This window comes from Hypanus sabinus, chromosome 10, assembly GCF_030144855.1.
Source record: "Hypanus sabinus isolate sHypSab1 chromosome 10, sHypSab1.hap1, whole genome shotgun sequence".
Lineage (NCBI taxonomy): Eukaryota > Metazoa > Chordata > Chondrichthyes > Myliobatiformes > Dasyatidae > Hypanus > Hypanus sabinus.
The window spans coordinates 158825127-158853067 of NC_082715.1; the positions used below are offsets into that span (position 1 = coordinate 158825127).

Here is a 27941-nt window from a genome sequence, read left to right on the forward strand (position 1 = left end):
TCATAAGTCGAGGGATAGAGTTTAAGAGACGCGATGTAATGATTTAGCTCTATAAAACTCCAGTTAGGCCACACTTGGTGTACTGTGTCCAGTTCTGGTTGCCTCAGTATAGGAAGAATGTGGAAGCATTGGAAAGGGTACAGAGGAGATTTACCAGGATGCTGCCTGGTTTAGAGAGTATGGATTATGATCAGAGATTAAGGGAGCTAAGGCTTTATTCTTTGGAAAGAAGGAGGACGAGAGGAGACATGATAGAGGTGTATAAGATATTAAGAGGAATAGACAGAGTGGACAGCCAGCATCTCTTCCCCAGGGCACCACTGCTTAATACAAGATGACATGGCTTTAAGGTGAGGGGAAGGAATTTCAAGGGGGATATTAGAGGAAGGTTTTTCACTCAGAGAGTGGTTGGTGCGTGGAATGCACTGCCTGAGTCACTGGTGGCCGCCGATTCACTAGTGAAGTTTAAGAGACTACTAGACAGGTATATGGAGGAATTTAAGGTGGGGAGTTTATATGGGAGGCAGGGTTTGAGGGTCAGCACAACAATGTGGGCTGAAGGACCTGTACTGTACTGTACTATTCTATATTCTATTTTCCAGAATACCTACTCTTTGCCTGCAGAATAACTAAAGGAGGCTGGTTAGTGTGCCAGTCAGCTTAGCTTTTCACTTCAGAACTCTGTACATGACTCCAAACATCCTGGAACTGCAGGAAGTGTGCTCTCAGTCCGGGGATTTGGGGGGGGGGGAGTCGGTCGGTCTCCCTTACAGTTCAATCTGTGGGAGATTTACTCCTATCAGATAATTTAAACAGGAATTAGCCAGCACCCTTTCACATCAGCACTGCATAATTAAAAGGTTCTACAGCCAGAGAACAATGGCCTGCCACATCTCGCCAGGACTGCTATTAAACAGAAGCTTATTAATTAATGTTGTGATGCATGATGTGCAAGATAAAATAGTAACCCATCCTCCTGTAATGGCTTTTGGAAATCGATACTCAGAACAAACATAGTCCAAGGTCTAGCTTGACGAGGATCCATCTAATCTGAAGCCACACTTATGGAGATTGTGTATATATCACAACAGGATCAGAAATTGTTTGGAGTAAATCGTCAAGGTCACGGAATGAACTGCTGGTTACCACCTAGGATAAGGCCTTCCATTAAATTAAAGATCAGTGTAAGAATAAATCTAGGAAGTGGAAAGATCAATAAACCGACAGGAGAACTTAGTGGGTCAAGCAGCAACTATGGAGCCTCCTGACTGAGTTCCTCCAGCAGTTTGTTTTTCTTTTGCTTTGCATTCCTATATCAGTGGTCTCCTGTGACGCCAAGATCTACAGCAACTTGATACAACTGCTACAGCCTAGTTTCAGTGGACCTGAGAGCATGTCCTCACAAAAGGGGAACATTGACTCCTCTGTCACAGCCAGGCTTGAGCCCCAGTTGCCATCGACAGCCAGTCAGTTCTCAAATTCTGTTTTGTGGGGTCTCAGTCCAGATGTTATCTGGCTTCTGTATCCGAATGTATTTCAATAACGGATTCACTTTAGCCCGTCACTCGCTGGCTGCAGTGTCATTTCAAATACCCTGAGGCTGTTCACATGCAAGTTCTCTTTCCACCTCGCTGGAGTTTGGAACCTAGGAAACCCTTCACCCACTCCACTGGTTCATCTCATCTCCATTTACCCTCCCTGGCTTGATGGGAAGGAACAGTGCACTTAGGATAATCGTACCTGTTGGATTGTAACTAGTAATTTATCAGCAATTAAATGCCCTCCCTTACCTTTATTAATATACATTTTGCTTTGTAATGATATAGGGGGCTCTATAAAAAAGTGATCCAAACACTTGACATGAGGCTAACCTTGAAGAGGAAAGCTTTAGAATGCCGGAAGAGAGATGGTCTCTGGTCAAGCAGGCTGAATGGAGAGAGGATTAAATTCAAAGTAGTCAAAAGTAATGCAAACACGAGGAAATCTGCAGATGCTGGAAATTCAAGCAACACACACAAAATGCTGGTGGAACACAGCAGGCCAGGCAGCATCTACAGGGAGGAGCACTGTCAACGTTTCAGGCCGAGACTCTTCGTCAGGACTAACTGAAAGGAAAGATAGTAAGAGATTTTTAAGTAGGAGGGGGAGGGAGAAATGTGAAATGATAGAAGACCGGAGGGGGTGGAATGAAGCTAAGAGCTGGAAACGTGATTGGCAAAAGGGATACAGAGCTGGAGAAGGGAAAGGATCATGGGACGGGAGGCCTCGGGAGAAAGAAAGGGGGAGGGGGGAGCACCAGAGAGAGATGGAGAACAGGCAGAGTGATGGTCAGAGAGAGAAAAAAAAGGAGGGGGGGGGGGAAAACTAAATATATCAGGGTTGGGGTAAGAAGGGGAGGAGGGGCATTAATGGAAGTTAGAGAAGTCAATGTTCATGCCATCAGGTTAGAGGCTACCCAGTTGGAATATAAGGTGTTGTTCCTCCAACCTGAGTGTTTTTTTTTGTTCTCTCAGCAACGTTCCACCAGCATTTTGTGTGTGTGTTGCTCAAAAGTAATGCATTTGGGATAGCAAAAGAAGACAAATGGAGTCCAGTATAGCAGGGTGGGAGAGTAGCTTAACTGTGAGTGGATTCAGCTCCTGCTGCCGTCTGTCAGGAGTTTGTACCTTCTTCCCGTGACAGTGAGTTGTGAGCACACCCTGTTGGTGCTGGAAGCATAGTAACACTCACTGGCTGCTCAGATTTGATTCGACGCCAAGTATTTTGATGTACATGTGACATGCATATATCAAACTAATCTCTATCTCATAGACATGGGGAAGAACGGTGAAAAGAGTTAATGTTCATCGATCTTTAAACATAGCAGCTCAGGAAGCTAAAAAGTATACTAGGTACTTTTGAAAGGCTCAGGCATTGAGAATAACTCGGGGAGGTTTACGATGAAATTGCTGAAACTGAGCTGTAGCTATGAGGCATGAATCAAAGCGCTCTCTTTAAAGGAAGTAGAGTTGGAGTTGTCTACAATATGAAGATCTGAGATGCAGGACAGACCTGTTTCTTGATTTGAGATGTCAAAACCCCATGGTCAGATTTAAAGTAAAAGAAGGATTAGAGGGAGACAAGGAAATGTTCTCACTTCAAGAGAGTTGGGGGTCTGAAATTCACTGCCTGAAAGAATTAGAGAGGCAGAAGCCTCACTAGGTTAAAAATCAGAAGGTAGGTGTGGCAACAGTTATAGATCTAATGCGAGCAGTGAAATAGGCTGGGCGGGGCTTTCTCAGACACTATACATTTGATGGGATCAATGGCTGACTTCCATGTTGTAAATTTCTCAGAGAAACCAACATTGAATCTGTGGGACACACAAAATACTGCAGGTCCTGCTGAAGGGTCTCAGCCCGAAACATCAACTGTGCTCTTTGCCCTAGATGCCTCTTGGTTCTCCCCGAGTTCCTCCAGCATTTCGTGTGTGTGGCTTGGATTTCCAGCATCTGCAGGTTTTCTCTTGTTTGCGTCTGAATCCGTGGGCATATTGTACAGTGGCTTCCAATAAACTTTCAAAAGGCTTTCGACAGTAAGCTGATAATAAAACGGTGATTGTTTCCAGCACAGACCTCGGGCTGCAGCTTGGGTAACATCTCTGGACATCAGTACAAGGAACACTATTTCTGCATGTCAAGAGATGCATGGACAAGAACAAAGTACAGTTTCCACAGAGACACCTGTGAGGATGAATATGAACCAAAGTTGGTTGATTTATTAAAAGCCAGGACATCGATCTTGGTAATGAGCCAACCCCATCACATTGGGAGAATGTGATATCGCAACATTATAATGGACACCTCTTCACAATTTTAAAGTAGTGACAGAACTGCAAAAGAAAACAACATTACATAACATTACACTCTTGCCATTTTACGATAAATGCATTCCAAACGCATATGCTGAAAGGATCAGTTTCCCTGTAGTTAATGGGATGGAGAGTTCGGGCATTTAAGGCAATTACTTATCTCTCTACCATTACCTGGAGTGTTGAGGGGGCCTGGAGAAGGGACACTGAAATTCTGGGGGGTCCTCGCTGCAGCTGGGCTCTGTGTTGTCTGTGCGGATGGACTTGGCAGGAAAGCACTTGGGGATGGAGCTGGACCAGAACTGCAATAGATGATCAGATTTTGGCATGGTTTTATACAGTCAGTGAAGATTTCCTGGAACTTGCAACCCAGCACACATATTACTGCAAAATTCTCAGCCTTATAGGAAGCACAGGTAAAATCAACATTTAATAGCAATTCATCAACGAGCCTGACGGTGACAGACATTAAACCACACTGAATTTGTACTGAGCAGGACCCACCTGTTCTCACATCCTGATGTCTCCCTCTCTCACATTTTCTTAATCTTTCTCACCACCGACTCAACCCGCAAGTTAACCTTTAGGGAATCCTACACAAAGACACCAAAATCCCTTCGCATGCCTGATTTTTGAATTCCCTCCCAGATTACAAATCAGTTTACACGTTTATTCCTTCCAACAAAGTGCATGACCATTCACTTCCCACACTGTATTTCATCTGCCACTTTGCCCACTGTCCCAATCTGTCCAAGTCCTTCCGCAGACACCTCACTTCCTCAACACCAACTCCATTCCCACTCTCTGTGCACAAACTCGGCCATCAATTCTATCATCAAATCATTGACATATAATGAGAAAGGAAGTGCTCCCAACATGGACTGTTGTGGATCACCGCTGGACACTGGACTCCCAACACGGACTGTTGTGGATCACCGCGACACACTGGACTCCCAACACGGACTGTTGTGGATCACCGCGACACACTGGACTCCCAACACGGACTGTTGTGGATCACCGCGACACACTGGACTCCCAACACGGACTGTTGTGGATCACCGCGACACACTGGACTCCCAACACGGACTGTTGTGGATCACCGCTACACACTGGACTCCCAACACGGACTGTTGTGGATCACCGCGACACACTGGACTCCCAACACGGACTGTTGTGGATCACCGCTGGACACTGGACTCCCAACACGGACTGTTGTGGATCACCACTACACACTGGACTCCCAACACGGACTGTTGTGGATCACCGCGACACACTGGACTCCCAACACGGACTGTTGTGGATCACCGCTACACACTGGACTCCCAACACGGACTGTTGTGGATCACCGCGACACACTGGACTCCCAACACGGACTGTTGTGGATCACCGCTGGACACTGGACTCCCAACACGGACTGTTGTGGATCACCACTACACACTGGACTCCCAACACGGACTGTTGTGGATCACCGCGACACACTGGACTCCCAACACGGACTGTTGTGGATCACCGCTACACACTGGACTCCCAACACGGACTGTTGTGGATCACCGCTGGACACTGGACTCCCAACACGGACTGTTGTGGATCACCGCTGGACACTGGACTCCCAACACGGACTGTTGTGGATCACCACTACACACTGGACTCCCAACACGGACTGTTGTGGATCACCGCTGGACACTGGACTCCCAACACGGACTGTTGTGGATCACCGCTACACACTGGACTCCCAACACGGACTGTTGTGGATCACCGCGACACACTGGACTCCCAACACGGACTGTTGTGGATCACCGCTACACAATGGACTCCAAACACGGACTGTTGTGGATCACCGCTGGACACTGGACTCCCAACACGGACTGTTGTGGATCACCGCTGGACACTGGACTCCCAACACGGACTGTTGTGGATCACGGCGACACACTGGACTCCCAACACGGACTGTTGTGGATCACCGCGACACACTGGACTCCCAACACGGACTGTTGTGGATCACCACTATACACTGGACTCCCAACACGGACTGTTGTGGATCACCGCGACACACTGGACTCCCAACACGGACTGTTGTGGATCACCGCTACACACTGGACTCCCAACACGGACTGTTGTGGATCACCACTAGACACTGGACTCCCAACACGGACTGTTGTGGATCACCGCTGGACACTGGCAGCTGATCAGAAAAGGCCCCCTTTTACTCGCGCTCTTTGTCTCCTGCCAGTCAACCAATCCTCTATCAATACGCATATCTTTCCAGTAATACAATGGGCTCCTACTTTGTTAAGCAGCCTCATTTGTGGCATCTTGTCAAAGGCCTTCTGATAACCCCAGTAAGCAACATCTTTCATCTATCCTGCCTGTTATTTCCTCAAAGAATTCCAACGGATTTATACAGCACGATTTCCCCTTAAGGAAATTATAGAACATAGAATAGTACAGCTCAGTACAGGCCCTTTGGCCCACATTGTTGCGACAACCCTTAAACGCTGCCTCCCATATAACCCCCCACTTTAAATTCCTCAATATACCTGTCTAGTAGTCTCTTAAACTTCACTAGTGTATCTGCCTCCACCACTGACTCAGGCGGTGCATTCCACGCACCAACCACTCTCTGAGTGAAAAACCTTCCTCTAATATCCCCCTTGAAATTCCTTCCCCTCACCTTAAAGCCATGTCCTCTTGTACTGAACAGTGGTGCCCTGGGGAAGAGGCAATGGCTGTCCACTCTGTCTATTCCTCTTAATATCTTATACACCTCTATCATGTCTCCTCTCATCCTCCTTCTCTCCAAAGAGTAAAGCCCTAGCTCCCTTAATCTCTGATCATAATCCATACTCTTTAAACCAGGCAGCATCCTGGTAAATCTCCTCTGTACCCTTTCCAATGCTTCCACATTCTTCTTATAGTGAGGCGACCAGAACTGGACACAATACTCCAAGTGTGGCCTAACCAGAGTTTTATAAAGCTGCATCATTACCCCACGACTCTTAAACTCTATCTCTTGACTTATGAAAGCTAACACCCCATAAGATTTCTTAACTACCTTATCTACCTGTGAGGTAACTTTCAGGGATCTGTGGACATGTACCCCCAGATCCTTCTGCTCCTCCACACTACCAAGTATCCAGCCATTTACTTTGTACTCTGCCTTGGAGTTTGTCCTTCCAAAGTGTACCAGCTCACACTTCTCCAGGTTGAACTCCATCTGCCACTTCTCAGCCCACTTCTGCATCCTATCAATGCCTCTCTGCAATCTTCGACAGTCCTCTACACTATCCACAACACCACCAACCTTTGTATCGTCTGCAAACTTGCCAACCCACCCTTCTACCCCCACATCCAGGTCATTAATAAAAATCATGAAAAGTAGGGGTCCCAGAACAGATCCTTGTGGGACACCACTAGTCACAACCCTGCAAACTGAATGTACTCCCTCCACCATGACCCTCTGCCTTCTGCAGGCAAGTCAATTCTGAATCCACTTGGCCAAACTTCCCTGGATCCCATGCATTCTGACTTTCTGAATAAGCCTACCGTGTGGAACCTTGTCAAATGCCTTACTAAAATCCATGTAGATCACATCCACTGCACTACCCTCATCTATATGCCTGTTCACCTCCTCAAAGAACTTTATTAGGCTTGTTGGGCACAATCTGCCCTTCACAAAGCCATGCTGACCGTCCCTGATCAGACCATGATTCTCTAAATGCCCATAGATCCTATCTCTAAGAATCTTTTCCAACATCTTTCCCACCACAGACGTAAGGCTCACTGGTCTATAATTACCTGGACTATCCCTAAAACCTTTTTTTGAACAAGAGGACAACATTCACCTCCCTCCAATCCTCCGGTACCATTCCCGTGGACAACGAGGACATAAAGATCCTAGCCAGAGACTCAGCAATCTCTTCCCTGGCCTTGTGGAGCAGCCTGGGGAATATTCCATCAGGCCCTGGGGACTTACCCGTCCTAATGTATTTTAACAACTCCACCACCTCCTCTCCCTTAATATCAACATGCTCCAGAACATCAACCTCACTCATATTGTCCTCACCGTCAACAAGTTCCCTATCACTGGTGAATACCGAAGAGAAGTATTCATTGAGGACCTCACTCACTTCCACTGCCTCCAGGCACATCTTCCCACTTTTATCTCTAATTGGTCCTACCTTCACTCCTGTCATCCTTTTGTTCTTCACATAATTGAAGAATGCCTTGGGGTTTTCCTTTACCCTACTCGCCAAGGCCTTCTCATGCCCCCTTCTTGCTCTTCTCAGCCCCTTCTTATGCTCCTTTCTTGCTACCCTATATTCCTCAATAGACCCATCTGATCCTTGCTTCCTAAACCTCATGTATGCTGCCTTCTTCCACCTGACCAGATTCTCCACTTCACTTGTCACCCATGGTTCCTTCACCCTACCATTCTTTTTCTTCCTCACCGGGACAAATTTATCCCTAACATCCTGCAAGAGATCCTTAAACATCGACCACATGTCCATAGTAAATTACCCTGCAAAAACATCATCCCAATTCACACCCACAAGTTCTAATCTTATAGCCTCATAATTTACCTTTCCCCAATGAAAAATTTTCCTGTCCTCTCTGATTCTATCCTTTTCCATGATAATGCTAAAGGTCAGGGAGCGGTGATCACTGTCCCCGAGATGCTCACCCACTGACAGATCTGTGACCTGACCCGGTTCGTTACCTAATACTAGATCTAGTATGGCATTCCCCCTAGTCGGCCTGTCAATATACTGTGACAGGAATCCATCCTGGACACACTTAACAAACTCTGCCCCATCTAAACCATTGGAACTAATCACGTGCCAATCAATATTAGGGAAGTTCAAGTCACCCATGATAACAACCTTGTTATTTTTGCAAAATCTTTCCAAAATCTGCCTCCCAATCTACTCCTCGGTATCTCTGCTGCTACCAGGGGGCCTATAGAATACTCCCAATAGAGTAACTGCTCCCTTCCTGTTCCTGACTTCCACCCATACTGACTCAAAAGAGGATCCTGCTACATTACCCACCCTTTCTGTAGTATCTGTAATAGTTATGCCACCCCTCCTCCCCTTTTCCCTCCCTCTATCCCTTTTAAAGCACTGAAATCCAGGAATATTGAGAATCCATTCCTGCCCTGGTGCCAGCCAAGTCTCTGCGATGGCCACTACATCATCATTCCATGTATGTATCCAAGCTCTCAGTTCATCACCTTTGTTCCTGATGCTTCTTGCATTGAAGTACACACACTTTAGCCCTTCTACCTTACTACCTTTATGCCCTTTATTCTGTTTCTCTTTCCCCAGAGCCTCTTTATATGTTAGATCTGGCTTTATTCCATGCACTAAACTTGCAGCTCTCGCATGACCTTTATCCTCCTCCACGTCACTATCTGCTCTAACACTCTGGTTCCCCTCCCCCTGAAAATCTAGTTTAAACCCCCTGGAGCAGCACTAGCAAACCTTCCCACAAGGATGTTAGTCCCCCACCAGTTCAGGTGCAACCCGTCCCATCAGAACAGGTCCCACCTTCCCTGGAGCAAGGCCCAATTGTCCAGAAACATGAAGCCCTCCCTCCTGCACCAACTCCTTAGCCACGTATTTAGCTGCATTATCTTCCTAATTCTAGCCTCACTAGCACGTGGCACGGGTAGCAACCCTGAGATTGTAACCCTGGCGGTCCTGTCCTTCAACTTTGCACCTAACTCCCTAAATTGTCTTTGCAGGACCTCCTCCTTCTTCCTATCCATGTCTTTGGTCCCTACATGGACCACGACATCTGACTGCTCACTCTCCCTCTTGAGAATACTGAGAACTCGATCCGAGATATCGATCCGGATATCCATCCAGGATTCTCGATCTCATCCACAGAACCTCCTATCTGTCCCCCTAACTATCGAATCCCCTATCACTACTGCTCTCCTCTTTTCCCTCCTTCCCTTCTGAGCTGAGAGTCCAGTCTCGGTGCCAGAGACGCAACGACACTGCAACTTGTCCCTGGTAGGTCGTCCCCACCAACAGTATCCAAAACTGTATACTTATTGTTGATGGGAATGACCACAGGGGTGCTCTGCTCTTCCTGTCTATTCCCCTTCCCTCTCCTGACTTTTAGGGGTAACTATCTCCCTGAAACTCCTGTCTATTTCTGCCTCCGCCTCATGAATGATCAGAGTTTCTTCCAGCTCCAGTTCCCTAACACGGTTTGTCAGGAGCTGCAGCTGGATGCACCTTTTGCCGGTGTAGTCATCAGGGACAACAGTGCTCGCCCTGACTTCCCACATACTGCAAACGAAGCACTCGACTGCCCTAGTTGCTGCCTCCATTACCTACTCCCAAACTAATTAAGATTAATTAAAGGAGCTTACCCGGCCTTACCTCACAATTATGTTGACTTTGGCTTATTTTATCACGTGCCTCCCAGTACCGCGAAACCTCATCCTTAATAATGACCTCCAACATCTTCCCACCACTTCAGTGGCGGGATAACTGGCCTATAATTTCCTTCCTCCCTCCTTCCTTAAAGGGTGGGGTGACACTTGCAATTTTCCACTGGTCCAGAACAATTCCAGAATCTCGTGATTCTAGAAAGATGCCTCCACGATCTCTTCAGCCACCTCCTTCAGAATCTGGGGTGTAGTCCATCTGGTCCAGGTGGTTTCAGACTTTTCATCCTCCAAAGCACCTTCTCCTCCGACACTCTCAAATTTCTGGCACACTGCTTGTGTCTTCCACAGTGAAGACTGACGCAAAACACTTATTAAGTTCCTCCACCAATTTTTTTATTCCCCATTACTACTTCTCTAGCATTATTTTCCAGTGGTCCGATATCCATTTTCCCCTTTCTTTAATTATTTATATATCTGAAAAAACTTTTGGTAATGATGAGAAGTTTAAAGGGAAAATTAGTGGAAGCTTCTTCACTCATAGAGGGCGGTGAGAGTATGGAATGAACTGCCAGCACAAATGGTGCATACAAGCTCAATTTCAATGTTTAAGCAAAGTTTGGCTAAGTAATGAATGGCCCTAGACACTCTAGCCATTGCTGCTCTGCCATCGTCCCTGCTAGTGCCCTCTCCAATCAACTTTGGCCAGCTCCTCTCTCGTGCCTGTGTAATTCCCTTTATTCCACTATAATACTGATGTGGATGTGGATGTACTTATCAGATGTGGATGTAATGTATATGAATTTCACTAAGGCATCTGATAAGGTTCCCCACGTGAGGCTCTTTCAGAAAGTGAGGTGGCATGGGATGCAAGGAGACCTTGCTTTGTGGATCCAGAATTGGCAAAGTGTGGTTGTCGACGGGTCATATTCTGCATGGCGGTCCGTCACCAGTGGTGTGCCTCAGGGATCTGTCTGGGACCCCTACTCTTTGTGATTTTTATAAATGACCAGGATGAGGAAGTGGAGGGATAGGTTAGTAAAGTTGGGGGTGTTGTGGATAGCCTGGAAGGTTATCAGAAATTACAGTGCAACATCGATAGGATGCAGAACTGGACTGAGAAATGGCAGATGGAGTTCAACCCAGATCAGGGTGAAGTGATTCATTTTGATAGGTCAAATTTGAAGATAGAATATATTATTAATGGTAAGACTCCTGGCAGTGTGCAGGATCAGAGGGATCCTGGGGTCCATGTCCATAGGACACTCAAAGCTGCTGCGCAGGTTGACAGTGTTGTTAAGGAGGCGTATGGTGTGTTGGCCTTCATCAACTGTGGGATTGAGTTCAACAGCCGTGAGGTAATGTTACAGCTCTATAAGACCTTAGCTAGACCCCACTTGGAGTACTGTGTTCAGTTCTGGTCACCTCACTACAGGAAGGATGTGGATACTATAGAGAGTGTAATGTTACAGCTATACAAGACCCTGGACAGACCCCACTTGGAGTACTGTGCTCAGTTCTGGTCGCCTCACTACAGGAAGGATGTGGATGCTATAGAGAGAGTGTAATGTTACAGCTATACAAGACCCTGGTCAGACCCCACTTGGAGTACTGTGTTCAGTTCTGGTCACCTCACTACAGGAAGGATGTGGATGCTATAGAGAGAGTGTAATGTTACAGCTATACAAGACCCTGGTCAGACCCCACTTGGAGTACTGTGTTCAGTTCTGGTCACCTCACTACAGGAAGGATGTGGATACTATAGAGAGTGTAATGTTACAGCTATACAAGACCCTGGTCAGACCCCACTTGGAGTACTGTGCTCAGTTCTGGTCGCCTCACTACAGGAAGGATGTGGAAACCATAGAAAGGGTGCAGAGGAGATTTACAAGGATCTTGCCCGCATTGGGAGCATGCCTTATGAGAACAGGCTGAGTGAACTTGGCCTTTTCTCCTTGGAGTGATGAAGGATGAGAGGTGACCTGATAGAGGTTTAGAAGATGATGAGAGGCATTGATCGTATGGATAGGCAGGAACTTTTTCCCAGGGCTGAAATGGCTAGCACAAGAGGACGCAGTTTTAAGGTGCTTGGAAGTAGGTACAAGGGGGATGTCAGGGCTAAGTCTTTCACGCAGAGAGTGGCGGGTGCGTGGAATGCATTGCCAGCAAGGTTAATAGAAGTAGATACAATAGGGTCTTTTGAGAGAGTCTTAGAAAGGTATATAGAAAGAGAGAGGGCTATGTGGCAGGGAAATTTTAGGCAGTTCTAGAGCAGGTGACATGGTCTGCCCAACACTGTGGGCCAAAGGGCCTGTAATGTTCTGTAGATTTCTAACTTTCTAAGTTAACATCTTCCTCTTAAGCTGCAAGACAAACAGAATTATGATGAGTGCTTCCCACGCTCCCAATTCAAATCCAGTTATTATGGCAGCTCCTCTAGTCACCCTGTCTGCATACTACGTCTGAATTCTCGCAAATGAGTTTGTAAACAAAGTTTACAAATGACAAATCCTCTCATAGCAATATGACCATTGAGAGATAATGTCAGATAGCAAACTCATCCGAATTTCTATTCATACAATTCATTTAATTAGGTCACTTTAACCTTTTCTGCTCCAATGCTTCCGGCAACATCAAACTTGGGAAATACATTTGCTGTGATTACCTCACAGAGCTCTGCTGGGATGAAGGAGGCTGTGGTGATGGCTGAGGCTGTGGTGGTGGGAGCATCGGCTGCTGGACTGGAGACGGTATCATAGCAATTGTATTGTTAACCTGCAGATCATTAGACACAAATATAGGAAATGAACATCACAATATCAAATCAGTCCTCCTTACCCTCAACAGCAAAACCTGAAAAATGCCTCCCATAAAAGAGTGGAAATTCTAACAAACTATAAATCACATCATCACTGTTCCTAGGATAAAACCACAGCATTTCTGTAACCCAGTCATAATGTGTTCACTCCAGATTCCCATCAATTGAATTCCCATTGCAACTCAGCTTGGACTAAGCTGATTAAAAAAAAGATTACAAGGCATAGCAAACTTCCTCAGCCATACCCTGCCCACAAAACGATGCCCTGCTTTTGTTTGACCATACTTGAAAAACACTTCTTTGTCTGCAACGTGCTTTAAGACTTCCTAAGACAACATATTCTTTCATTGCTAAAGTCAAAACCCAAAGAAAGGCAAATGCAAATTAGAAGAGTTGCTTGAAAGCAATACTGAAGTAGAGATGCAATGCATTTTAGTTTGTCAGGCCCAGCTGAACTATTTGTTGTGGAAGACCATTCTGAACCTCATTCCTCTCTTCTTCCACTACTTGTGTTTCTTACTGCAACTTACAGTGATTATTTAAGTATTATACTGTATAGCTGCAACACATTTCACATCAGTAACAACAAACCTGATTCTGATATCTGCACTTAAATCAGACTACAGACAGACTCAGAGCACACACCAGATACTGCTGGGATTAATCCATGGGCTGTGCTGAATTAGTCAGCCAAAAGGCCTACCACCCTGTACAAGAGGTGGGAGGGTAGATCACATGCTTGGACAAGATACCCGACTGTTGAAAAGAAGCCTTTTGCCAAGGGTCTTGCTCGAAAGAGACATGGAGCAATCTCAGATCTATGCTGTCATAGTCGATGATTAATTTCCTTGCACATGAAGTATTCAATCTACTGAGCTGGGCTATCTGTCCCCTACCCAGAAGAGAGGACTTCGTGAACAACCAGCAAGGAAAGTGGTGGTGCCCCTGGAATCCGTACAAGGAGGATTCTGAATACGTACAGACAGGCAGAGGTGCAGTTTACTTTAAAACAAAAATATCATGTATTTTACTGATAAGAAGAGGAGGATAGAGTGTGGTTTTGGCAAGAGAGGGTGGCACAGTAGTATAGTGATTAGGACAAAATTTTATAGTACAGGCAACATAGGTTCCGTTCCTGCTGCTGTCTGTAACGAGTGTGTACGGAGAGTGTGACACAGGCGCCGTCTGTAGGGAGTCTGTGACGCAGGCGCTGTCCTTAGGGAGCGTGTGACGCACTCGCTGCTTGTGGGGAGTGTGCAACGCACGTGCTGCCTGTAACAAGTGTGTAACACACGCACTGCCCGTAGGGAGCATTTAACGCACGCGCTGCCCGTAGGGAGTATGTGAAGCACATACTGCCCGTAACGAGTCTGTAACGCACGCGTTGCTTGTAACGAGTGTATAACGCATGTGCTACCTGTAACAAGTGTGTAACGCACGCACTGCCCGTAGGGAGCATGTAAGGCACCAGCTGCTCGCAGGGAGTGTGTAACACATGTGCTGCCCATAGGAAGCGTGTAACACACGCGCTGCCTGTAGGGAGTATGTAAAGCACATACTGCCCGTAACGAGTTTGTAACGCACGCGTTGCTTGTAACGAGTGTATAATGCACCCTCTGCCCGTGGGGAGCATGTAACGCACATGCTGCCTGTACAAGTGTGTAACGCACGCACTGCCCGTAGGGAGCATGTAAAGCACCAGCTGCTCGCAGGGAGCGTGTAACGCATGTGCTTCCCTTAGGGAGTATGTAACGCATGCGCTACCCATAGGGCGTCTGTAACACACGCTCTGCCTGTAGGGAGCTTGTAATGCACCCGCTGCCCGCAGGGAGCGTGTAACACATCTGCTGCCCATAGGGAGCGTGGAACACCCGTGCTGCCTGTAATGAGTGTGTAACGCATGTGCTGCCCATAGGGAGCGTGTAACACATGAGCGGCCCATAAGGACTGTGTAACGCATCTGCTGCCCATAGTGAGTGTTTAACACATCTGCAGCCCGTAACGAGTGTGTAATGCATGCGCTGCCCATAGGGAGTGTGTAACACATGCGCTGCACGTAGGGAGTGTGTAACACATGCGCTGCCCATAAGGACTGTGAAACGCATCTGCTGCCCATAGTGAGTGTCTAACACGTGAGCTGCCCATAGGGAGTGTGTAACACATGTGCTGCCCATAGGGAGTGTGTAACACATGAGCTGCCCGTAGGGAGTGTGTAACACATGAGCTGCCCGTAGGGAGTGTGTAACACATGCGTTGCCCGTAGGGAGAGTGTAACACATGTGCTGCCCATAGGGAGTCTGTAACACATGAGCTGCCCGTAGGGAGAGTGTAACACATGTGCTGCCCATAGGGAGTGTGTAACACATCTGCTACCTGTAACGAGTGTGTAACTCATGCGCTGCCCGTAGGGAGTGTGTAATGCATGTGCTGCCCGTAGAGAGTGTGTAACACATGCGCTGCCCATAGGGAGTGTGTAACACATGCGCTGCCCATAGGGAGTGCGTAACGCATCTGGTGCCCATTGTGAGTGCTTAACACATCTGCTGCCTGTAACGACTGTGTAATGCATGTGCTGCCCGTAGGGACTGTGAAACACATGAGCTGCCCATAGGGAGTGTGTAACGCATGAGCTGCCCGTAGGGAGAGTGTAACACATGAGCTGCCCGTAGGGAGTGTGTAACGCATGAGCTGCCCGTAGGGAGTGTGTAACGCATGAGCTGCCCGTAGGCAGTGTGTAACGCGTGCGCTGCCCGTAGGGAGTGTGTAACGCGTGAGCTGCCCGTAGGGAGTGTGTAACACGTGAGCTGCCCGTAGGGAGTGTGTAACGCGTGAGCTGCCCGTAGGGAGTGTGTAACGCGTGAGCTGCCCGTAGGGAGTGTGTAACACATGCGCTGCCCAGAGGGTGTTTGTAACGCATGAGCTGCCCGTAGGGAGTGTGTAACACATGAGCTGCCCGTAGGGAGTGTGTAACGCATGAGCTGCCCGTAGGGAGTGTGTAACACATGAGCTGCCCATAGGGAGTGTGTAACGCATGAGCTGCCCATAGGGAGTGTGTAACACATGAGCTGCCCATAGGGAGTGTGTAACGCATGAGCTGCCCGTAGGGAGTGTGTAACGCATCAGCTGCCCGTAGGGAGTGTGTAACACATGTGCTGCCCATAGGGAGAGTGTAACGCATGAGTTGCCCGTAGGGAGTGTGTAACACATGCGCTGCCCATAAGGACCGTGTAAAGCATCTGCTGCCCATAGTGAGTGTTTAACACATCTGCTGCCTGTAACGACTGTGTAATGCATGTGCTGCCCGTAGGGAGTGTGTAACACATGAGCTGCCCATAGGGAGTGTTTAACACATGCGCTGCCCGTAGGGAGTGTGTAACGCATGTGCTGCCCATAGGGAGTGTGTAACGCATGAGCTGCCCGTAGGGAGAGTGTAACACATGTGCTGCCCATAGGGAGTGTGTAACACATGGGTTGCCCGTAGGGAGAGTGTAACACATGTGCTGCCCATAGGGAGTGTGTAACGCATGTGCTGCCCATAGGGAGTGAGAAACACATGTGCTGCCCGTAGGGAGTGTGTAATGCATGAGCTGCCCGTAGGGAGTGTGTAACACATGCGCTGCCCATAAGGACTGTGTAACGCATCTGCTGCCCATAGCGAGTGTTTAACACATCTGCTGCCTGTAACGACTGTGTAACGCATGCACTGCCCGTAGGGAGTGTGTAAAGCATGCGCTGCCCATAGGGAGTGTGTAAAGCATGTGCAGCCCGTAGGGAGTGTGTAACGCATGCGCTGCCCATAGGGAGTGTGTAACACATGCGCTACCCATAGGGAGTGCGTAACGCATCTGGTGCCCACAGTGAGTGCTTAACACATCTGCTGCCTGTAACGACTGTGTAATGCATGTGCTGCCCGTAGGGAGTGTGTAACACATGCGCTGCCCATAGGGAGTGTGTAATGCATGTGCTGCCCGTAGGGAGTGTGTAACATATCTGCTGCCTGTAACGACTGTCTAACTCATCTGCTGCCCGTAGGGAGTGTGTAACGCATGAGCTGCCCGTAGGGAGTGTGTAACACATGAGCTGCCCGTAGGGACTGTGTAACACATGAGCTGCCCGTAGGGAGTGTGTAACGCAAGAGCTGCCCGTAGGGAGAGTGTAACACATGAGCTGCCCATACGGAGTGTGTAACGCATGAGCTGCCCGTAGGGAGTGTGTAACGCATGAGCTGCCCGTAGGGAGTGTGTAACGCATGCGCTGCCCATAGGGAGTGTGTAACGCATGAGCTGCCCGTAGGGAGTGTGTAACACGTGAGCTGCCCGTAGGGAGTGTGTAACGCGTGAGCTGCCCGTAGGGAGTGTGTAACGCATGAGCTGCCCATAGGGAGTGTGTAACACATGCGCTGCCCATAGGGTGTTTGTAACACATGAGCTGCCCGTAGGGAGTGTGTAACACATGTGCTGCCCGTAGGGAGTGTGTAACGCATGAGCTGCCCATAGGGAGTGTGTAACATGAGCTGCCCATAGGGAGTGTGTAACGCATGAGCTGCCCATAGGGAGTGTGTAACACATGAGCTGCCCGTAGGGAGTGTGTAACGCATGAGCTGCCCGTAGGGAGAGTATAACACATGCGCTGCCCATAAGGACCGTGGAAAGCATCTGCTGCCCATAGTGAGTGTTTAACACATCTGCTGCCTGTAACGACTGTGTAATGCATGTGCTGCCCGTAGGGAGTGTGTAAAGCATGCGCTGCCCATAGAGAGTGTGTAATGCATGTGCTGCCCGTAGGGAGTGCGTAACGCATGCGCTGCCCATAAGGACCGTGTAAAGCATCTGCTGCCCATAGTGAATGTTTAACACATCTGCTGCCTGTAACGACTGTGTAATGCATGTGCTGCCCGTAGGGAGTGTGTAACACGTGCGCTGCCCATAGGGAGTGTGTAATGCATGTGCTGCCCGTAGGGAGTGTGTAACACATCTGCTGCCTGTAACGACTGTCTAACTCATCTGCTGCCCGTAGGGAGTGTGTAACGCATGAGCTGCCCGTAGCGAGTGTGTAACACATGAGCTGCCCATAGGGACTGTGTAACACATGAGCTGCCCGTACGGAGTGTGTAACACATGAGCTGCCCGTAGGGAGTGTGTAATGCATGAGCTGCCCGTAGGGAGAGTGTAACACATGCGCTGCCCATAAGGACCGTGTAAAGCATCTGCTGCCCATAGTGAGTGTTTAACACATCTGCTGCCTGTAACGACTGTGTAACGCATGCACTGCCCGTAGGGAGTGTGTAATGCATGCGCTGCCCATAGGGAGTGTGTAATGCATGTGCTGCCCGTAGTGAGTGTGTAACACATGAGCTGCCCATAGAGAGTGTGTAATGCATGTGCTGCCCGTAGGGAGTGCGTAACGCATGCGCTGCCCATAAGGACCGTGTAAAGCATCTGCTGCCCATAGTGAATGTTTAACACATCTGCTGCCTGTAACGACTGTGTAATGCATGTGCTGCCCGTAGGGAGTGTGTAACACATGCGCTGCCCATAGGGAGTGTGTAATGCATGTGCTGCCCGTAGGGAGTGTGTAACACATCTGCTGCCTGTAACGACTGTCTAACTCATCTGCTGCCCGTAGGGAGTGTGTAACGCATGAGCTGCCCGTAGCGAGTGTGTAACACATGAGCTGCCCATAGGGAGAGTGTAACACATGAGCTGCCCGTACGGAGTGTGTAACACATGAGCTGCCCGTAGGGAGTGTGTAATGCATGAGCTGCCTGTAGGGAGAGTGTAACACATGCGCTGCCCATAAGGACCGTGTAAAGCATCTGCTGCCCATAGTGAGTGTTTAACACATCTGCTGCCTGTAACGACTGTGTAACGCATGCACTGCCCGTAGGGAGTGTGTAATGCATGCGCTGCCCATAGGGAGTGTGTAATGCATGTGCTGCCCGTAGTGAGTGTGTAACACATGAGCTGCCCGTAGGGAGTGTGTAACGCATCAGCTGCCCGTAGGGAGTGTGTAACACATCTGCTGCCTGTAGGGAGTGTGTAACACATGCGCTGCCCATAAGGACTGTGCAACTCATCTGCTGCCCATAGTAAGTGTTTAACACATCTGCTGCCTGTAACGACTGTGTAACGCATGCACTGCCCGTACGGAGTGTGTAAAGCATGCGCACCCTGTAGCGAGTGTGTAACACATGAGCTGCCCATAGGGACTGTGTAATGCATGTGCTGCCCGTAGTGAGTGTGTAACGCATAAGCTGCCCGTAGGGAGTGTGTAACACATGCGCTGCCCGTAGGGAGAGAGTAACACATGTGCTGCCCATAGGGAGTGTGTAACACATGAGTGCCCGTAGGGAGAGTGTAACACAAGTGCTGCCCATAGGGAGTGTGTAACACATGCGCTGCCCGTAGGGAGTGTGTAACGCATGTGCTGCCCGTAGGGATTGTGTAACACATAAGCTGCCCATAAGGAGTGTGTAACACATGTGCTGCCCATAGGGAGTGTGTAAAGCATGCGCTGCCCATAGGGAGTGTGTAATGCATGTGCTGCCCGTGGGGAGTGTGTAACGCATGCGCTGCCCAAAGGGAGTGTGTAATGCATGCACTGCCCGTAGGGCATGTGTAACACATGAGCTGCCCATAGGGAGTGTGTTACGCATGCGCTGCCCGTAGGGAGAGTGTAACTCATGCGCTGCCCATAGGGAGTGTGTAATGCATGTGCTGCCCGTAGGGAGTGTGTAACACATGAGCTGCCCATAGGGAGTGTGTAACACATGAGCTGCCCATAGGGAGTGTGTAACGCATGAGCTGCCCATAGGGAGTGTGTAACGCATGTGCTGCCTGTAACAACTGTGTAACTCATGCGCTGCCCGTAGGGAATGTGTAACGCATCTGCTGCCCGTAGGGATTGTGTAACGCATGTGCTGCCCGTAACGAGTGTGTAACTCATGCACTGCCCGTAGGGAGTATGTAACTCATCTGCTGCCTGTAACGTCAAACTCATCTGCTGCCCGTAGGGAGTGTGTAACACATGCGCTGCCCATAGGGAGTGTGTAATGCATGTGCTGCCCGTAGGGAGTGTGTAACACATCTGCTGCCTGTAACGACTGTCTAACTCATCTGCTGCCCGTAGGGAGTGTGTAACGCATCTGCTGCCTGTAACGACTGTGTAATGCATGAGCTGCCCGTAGGGAGTGTGTAACACATTCACTGCCCATAGGGAGTGTGTAACGCATCTGCTGCCCATAGTGAGTGTTTAACACATCTGCTGCCTGTAACGACTGTGTAATGCATGAGCTGCCCGTAGGGAGTGTGTAACACATGAGCTGCCCATAGGGAGTGTGTAACGCATCAGCTGCCCATAGGGAGTGTGTAACACATGTGCTGCCCAGAGGGACTGTAACACATGAGCTGCCCGTAGGGAGTGTGTAAGACATGAGCTGCCCATAGGGAGTGTGTAACACATGAGCTGCCCATAGGGAGTGTGTAATGCATGCGCTGCCCATAGGGAGTGTGTAACTCATGAGCTGCCCGTAGGGAGTGTGTAACACATGCGCTGCCCATAAGGACTGTGCAACTCATCTGCTGCCCATAGTGAGTGTTTAACACATCTGCTGCCTGTAACGACTGTGTAACGCATGCACCGCCCGTAGGGAGTGTGTAAAGCATGCGCTGCCCATAGGGAGTGTGTAATGCATGTGCTGCCCATAGTGAGTGTGTAATGCATGTGCTGCCCGTAGTGAGTGTGTAACGCATGCACTGCCCGTAGGGAGTGTGTAAAGCATGCTCTGCCCATAGGGAGTGTGTAATGCATGTGCTGCCCGTTGGGAGTGTGTAACTCATGCGCTGCCCATAGGGAGTGTGTAACGCATGAGCTGCCCGTAGGGAGTGTGTAACACATGCGCTTCCCGTAGGGAGAGTGTAACACATGTGCTGCCCATAGGGAGTGTGTAACAAATGCGCTGCCCGTAGAGAGTGTGTAACGCATGTGCTGCCAGTAGGGATTGTGTAACACATAAGCTGCCCATAGGGAGTGTGTAACACATGTGCTGCCCATAGGGAGTGTGTAACGCACGAGCTGCCCGTAGTGAGTGTGTAACACATGCGCTGCCCATAAGGAGTGTGCAATTCATCTGCTGCCCATAGTGAGTGTTTAACACATCTGCTGCCTGTAACGACTGTGTAACGCATGCACTGCCCGAAGGGAGTGTGTAAAGCATGCGCTGCCCATAGGGAGTGTGTAATGAATGTGCTGCCCGTAGTGAGTGTGTAACGCATGAGCTGCCCGTAGGGACTGTGTAACACATGCGCTGCCCGTAGGGAGAGTGTAACACATGTGCTGCCCATAGGGAGTGTGTAACACGAGTTGCCCGTAGGGAGAGTGTAACACATGTGCTGCCGATAGGGAGTGTGTAACGCATAAGCTGCCCATAGGGAGTGTGTAACACATGTGCTGCCCATAGGGAGTGTGTAACGCATGAGCTGCCCGTAGGGACTGTGTAACGCACGTGCTGCCCATAGTGAGTGTTTAACAAATCTGCTGCCTGTAACGACTGTGTAACGCATGCACTGCCCGTAGGGAGTGTGTAATGCATGTGCTGCCCGTAGGGAGTGTGTAACACATTCACTGCCCATAGGGAGTGTGTAACGCATCTGCTGCCCATAGTGAGTGTTTAACACATCTGCTGCCTGTAACGACTGTGTAATGCATGAGCTGCCTGTAGGGAGTGTGTAACACATGAGCTGCCCATAGGGAGTGTGTAACGCATCAGCTGCCCATAGGGAGTGTGTAACACATGTGCTGCCCAGAGGGACTGTGTAACACATGAGCTGCCCGTAGGGAGTGTGTAAGACATGAGCTGCCCATAGGGAGTGTGTAACACATGAGCTGCCCATAGGGAGTGTGTAATGCATGCGCTGCCCATAGGGAGTGTGTAACTCATGAGCTGCCCGTAGGGAGTGTGTAACACATGCGCTGCCCATAAGGACTGTGCAACTCATCTGCTGCCCATAGTGAGTGTTTAACACATCAGCTGCCTGTAACGACTGTGTAACGCATGCACCGCCCGTAGGGAGTGTGTAAAGCATGCGCTGCCCATAGGGAGTGTGTAATGCATGTGCTGCCCATAGTGAGTGTGTAATGCATGTGCTGCCCGTAGTGAGTGTGTAACGCATGCACTGCCCGTAGGGAGTGTGTAAAGCATGCGCTGCCCATAGGGAGTGTGTAATGCATGTGCTGCCCGTTGGGAGTGTGTAACTCATGCGCTGCCCATAGGGAGTGTGTAACGCATGAGCTGCCCGTAGGGAGTGTGTAACACATGCGCTTCCCGTAGGGAGAGTGTAACACATGTGCTGCCCGTAGTGAGTGTGTAACACATGCGCTGCCCATAAGGAGTGTGCAATTCATCTGCTGCCCATAGTGAGTGTTTAACACATCTGCTGCCTGTAACGACTGTGTAACGCATGCACTGCCCGTAGGGAGTGTGTAAAGCATGCGCTGCCCATAGGGAGTGTGTAATGAATGTGCTGCCCGTAGTGAGTGTGTAACGCATGAGCTGCCCGTAGGGACTGTGTAACACATGCGCTGCCCGTAGGGAGTGTGTAACACATGTGCTGCCCATAGGGAGTGTGTAACACGAGTTGCCCGTAGGGAGAGTGTAACACATGTGCTGCCGATAGGGAGTGTGTAACACATGCGCTGCCCGTAGGGACTGTGTAACGCATGTGCTGCCCATAGGGATTGTGTAACGCATAAGCTGCCCATAGGGAGTGTGTAACACATGCACTGCCCGTAGGGAGTGTGTAAAGCATGCGCTGCCCATAGGGAGTGTGTAATGAATGTGCTGCCCGTAGTGAGTGTGTAACGCATGAGCTGCCCGTAGGGACTGTGTAACACATGCGCTGCCCGTAGGGAGAGTGTAACACATGTGCTGCCCATAGGGAGTGTGTAACACGAGTTGCCCGTAGGGAGAGTGTAACACATGTGCTGCCCATAGGGAGTGTGTAACGCATGAGCTGCCCGTAGGGACTGTGTAACGCACGTGCTGCCCATAGTGAGTGTTTAACAAATCTGCTGCCTGTAACGACTGTGTAACGCATGCACTGCCCGTAGGGAGTGTGTAAAGCATGCGCTGCCCGTAGGGAGTGTGTAATGCATGTGCTGCCCGTAGGGAGTGTGTAACGCATGCGCTGCCCAAAGGGAGTGTGTAATGCATGTGCTGCCCGTAGGGCATGTGTAACACATGAGCTGCCCATAGGGAGTGTGTTACGCATGCACTGCCCGTAGGGAGAGTGTAACTCATGCGCTGCCCATAGGGAGTGTGTAATGCATGTGCTACCCGTAGGGAGTGTGTAACACATGAGCTGCCCATAGGGAGTGTGTAACGCATGAGCTGCCCATAAGGAGTGTGTAACGCATGTGCTGCCTGTAACAACTGTGTAACTCATGCGCTGCCCGTAGGGAATGTGTAACGCATCTGCTGCCCGTAGGGATTGTGTAACACATAAGCTGCCCATAGGGAGTGTGTAACACATGTGCTGCCCATAGGGAGTGTGTAACGCATGAGCTGCCCTTAGGGACTGTGTAACTCATCTGCTGCCTGTAACGTCTAACTCATCTGCTGCCCGTAGGGAGTGTGTAACGCATGTGCTGCCCGTAGGGAGTGTGCAACACGTACTGCCTGTAACGAGTGTGTAACTCATGCGCTGCCTGTAGGGAGTGTGTAATGCATGTGCTGCCCGTAGGGAGTGTGTAACACATGCGCTGCCCATAGGGAGTGTGTAACGCATCTGCTGCCCATAGTGAGTGTTTAACACATCTGCTGCCTGTAACGACTGTGTAAAGCATGTGCTGCCCGTAGGGAGTGTGTAACACATGAGCTGCCCATAGGGAGTGTGTAATGCATCAGCTGCCCATAGGGAGTGTGTAACACATGTGCTGCCCATAGGGACTGTGTAACACATGAGCTGCCCGTAGGGAGTGTGTAAGACATGAGCTGCCCGTAGGGAGTGTGTAAGACATGAGCTGCCCATAGGGAGTGTGTAACACATGAGCTGCCCATAGGGAGTGTGTGATGCATGCGCTGCCCGTAGGGAGTGTGTAACACATGGGCTGCCCATAGGGAGTGTGTAACACATGGGCTGCCCATAGGGAGTGTGTAACACATGTGCTGCCTGTAACAACTGTGTAACTCATGCGCTGCCCGTAGGGAATGTGTAACGCATGTGCTGCCCGTAACGAGTGTGTAACTCATGCACTGCCCGTAGGGAGTGTGTAACTCATCTGCTGCCTGTAACGTCTGTCTAACTCATCTGCTGCCCGTAGGGAGTGTGTAACGCATGTGATGCCCGTAGGGACTGTGCAACACGTACTGCCTGCAATGAGTGTGTAACTCATGCGCTGCCCGTAGGTAGTGTGTAACGCATCTGCTGCCCGTAGGGCTTGTGTAACACATGAGCTGCCCGTAGGGAGTGTGTAACACATGCGCTTTCCGTAGGGAGAGTGTAACACATGTGCTGCCCATAGGGAGTGTGTAACACATGCACTGCCCGTAGGGAGTGTGTAACGCATCTGCTGCCCGTAGGGATTGTGTAACACATAAGCTGCCCATAGGGAGTGTGTAACACATGTGCTGCCCGTAGGGAGTGTGTAACGCATGAGCTGCCCGTAGGGAGTGTGTAACACATGCGCTGCCCATAAGGACTGTGTAACGCATCTGCTGCCCATAGTGAGTGTTTAACACATCTGCTGCCTGTAACGACTGTGTAACGCATGCACTACCCGTAGGGAGTGTGTAAAGCATGCGCTGCCCATAGGGAGTATGTAATGCATGTGCTGCCCGTAGGAGTGTGTAACGCATGAGCTGCCCATAGGGAGTGTGTAACACATGTGCTGCCCATAGGGACTGTGTAAGACATAAGCTGCCTGTAGGGAGTGTGTAAGACATGAGCTGCCCATAGGGAGTGTGTAACACATGAGCTGCCCAAAGGGAGTGTGTAATGCATGCGCTGCCCGTAGGGAGTGTGTAACACATGGGCTGCCCATAGGGAGTGTGTAACACATGGGCTGCACATAGGGAGTGTGTAACACATGTGCTGCCCGTAGGGAGTGTGTAACACATGAGCTGCCCATAGTGAGTGTGTAACACATCTGCTGCCTGTAACGACTGTCTAACTCATCTGTGCCCGTAGGGAGTGTGTAACACATGTGCTGCCTGTAACAACTGTGTAACTCATGCGCTGCCCGTAGTGAGAGTGTAACACATGTGCTGCCCATAGGGAGTGTGTAACACATGAGTTGCCCGTAGGGAGAGTGTAACACATGTGCTGCCCATAGGGAGTGTGTAACACATGCGCTGCCTGTAGGGAATGTGTAACGCATATGCTGCCCGTCGGGATTGTGTAACACATAAGCTGCCCATAGGGAGTGTGTAACACATGCGCTGCCCGTAGGGAGTGTGTAACGCATATGCTGCCCGTCGGGATTGTGGAACACATAAGCTGCCCATAGGGAGTGTGTAACACATGTGCTGCCCATAGGGAGTGTGCAATGCATGTGCTGCCCGTAGGGAGTGTGTAACACATGAGCTGCCCATAGGGAGTGTGTCACGCATGAGCTGCCCATAGGGAGTGTGTAACGCATGTGCTGCCTGTAACAACTGTGTAACACATGCGCTGCCCGTAGGGAATGTGTAACGCATCTGCTGCCCGTAGGGATTGTGTAACGCATGTGCTGCCCGTAACGAGTGTGTAACTCATGTCCTGCCCGTAGGGAGTGTGTAACTCATCTGCTGCCTGTAACGTCTAACTCATCTGTTGCCCGTGGGGAGTGTGTAACACATGTGCTACCTGTAACAACTGTGTAACTCATGTGCTGCCCATAGGGAGTGTGTAACTCATGTGCTGCCCATAGGGAGTGTGTAACGCATGTGCTGCCTGTAGGGAGTGTGTAACTCATGCGCTGCCCGTAGCGATTGTGTAACACATGTGCTGCCCATAGGGAGTGTGTAACGCATGAGCTGCCCATAGTGAGTGTGTAATGCATGAGCTGCCCATAGGGAGTGTGTAACACATGAGCTGCCCATAGGGAGTGTGTAATGCATGCGCTGCCCGTAGGGAGTGTGTAACACAAGAGCTGCCCGTAGGGAGTGTGTAACACATGAGCTGCCCATAGGGAGTGTGTAACACATGAGCTACCCATAGGGAGTGTGTAATGCATGCGCTGCCCGTAGGGAGTGTGTAACACATGGGCTGCCCATAGGGAGTGTGTAACGCATGGGCTGCCCATAGGGAGTGTGTAACTCATGCGCTGCCCGTAGGGAATGTGTAACGAATCAGCTGCCCGTAGGGATTGTGTAACGCATGTGCTGCCCGTAACGACTGTGTAACTCATGCACTGCCCGTAGGGAGTGTGTAACTCATCTGCTGCCTGTAACGTCTGTCTAACTCATCTGCTGCCCGTAGGGAGTGTGTAACGCATGTGCTGCCCGTAGGCAGTGTGCAACACGTACTGCTTGCAATGAGTGTGTAACTCATGCGCTGCCCGTAGGGAGTGTGTAACGCATCTGCTGCCCGTAGGGAGTGTGCAACACGTACTGCCTGTAACGAGTGTGTAACTCATGCGCTGCCCGTAGGGAGTGTGTAATGCATGTGCTGCCCGTAGGGAGTGTGTAACACATGAGTTGCCCATAGGGAGTGTGTAATACATGCGCTGCCCATAGGGAGTGTGTAACGCATCTGCTGCCCATAGTGAGTGTTTAACACATCTGCTGCCTGTAACGACTGTGTAATGCATGTGCTGCCCGTAGGGAGTGTGTAACGCATGAGCTGCCCATAGGGAGTGTGTAAGACATGAGCTGCCCATAGGGAGTGTGTAACACATGAGCTGCCCATAGGGAGTGTGTAATGCATGCGCTGCCCGTAGGGAGTGTGTAACACATGGGCTGCCCATAGGGAGTGTGTAACACATGGGCTGCCCATAGGGAGTGTGTAACACATGTGTTGCCTGTAGGGAGTGTGTAACACATGAGTTGCCCATAGTGAGTGTGTAACACATCTGCTGCCTGTAACGACTGTCTAACTCATCTGTGCCCGTAGGGAGTGTGTAACACATGTTCTGCCTGTAACAACTGTGTAACTCATGCGCTGCCCGTAGGGAGTGTGTAACACATGTGCTGCCTGTAACAACTGTGTAACTCATGCGCTGCCCGTAGGGAGTGTGTAACGCATGAGCTGCCCATAGGGAGTGTGTAAGACATGAGCTGCCCATAGGGAGTGTGTAACACATGAGCTGCCCATAGGGAGTGTGTAATGCATGCGCTGCATGTAGGGAGTGTGTAACACATGGGCTGCCCATAGGGAGTGTGTAACACATGGGCTGCCCATAGGGAGTGTGTAACACCTGTGCTGCCCGTAGGGAGTGTGTAACACATGTGCTGCCTGTAACAACTGTGTAACTCATGCGCTGCCCGTAGGGAGTGTGTAACGCATCTGCTGCCTGTAGGGGGTGTGCAACACGTACTGCCAGTAACGAGTGTGTAACTCATGTGCTGCCCATAGGGAGTGTGTAACGCATGTGCTGCCTGTAGGGAGTGTGTAACTCATGCGCTGCCCGTAGCGATTGTGTAACACATGTGCTGCCCATAGGGAGTGTGTAACACATGGGCTGCCCATACGGAGTGTGTAACACATGGGCTGCCCATAGGGAGTGTGTAACACATGTGCTGCCCGTAGGGAGTGTGTAACACGAGCTGCCCATAGTGAGTGTGTAACACATCTGCTGCCTGTAACGCCTGTCTAACTCATCTGTGCCCGTAGGGAGTGTGTAACGCATGTGCTGCCCGTAGGGAGTGTGCAACACGTACTGCCTGCAATGAGTGT

The 27941-nt window shown here is 49.9% G+C and overlaps 1 protein-coding gene and 1 pseudogene across 3 annotated transcripts in view; both read right to left on the reverse strand.

Moving 5' to 3' along the window:
* LOC132401275 (mitochondrial import inner membrane translocase subunit TIM14-like) overlaps nt 1–27941 on the reverse strand; it is a 499620-nt pseudogene that overhangs the window by 228485 nt on the left and 243194 nt on the right.
* med15 (mediator complex subunit 15) overlaps nt 1–27941 on the reverse strand; it is a 250048-nt gene that overhangs the window by 98436 nt on the left and 123671 nt on the right. For all 3 annotated transcript variants that reach the window (XM_059983308.1, XM_059983309.1, XM_059983306.1), the window contains 2 exons: nt 12916–13025; nt 4025–4152 (listed from right to left, as the gene is read on the reverse strand). In XM_059983308.1, the coding sequence (XP_059839291.1) occupies nt 4025–4152; nt 12916–13025 (238 nt within the window). The remainder of the gene's footprint in view (nt 1–4024; nt 4153–12915; nt 13026–27941) is intronic.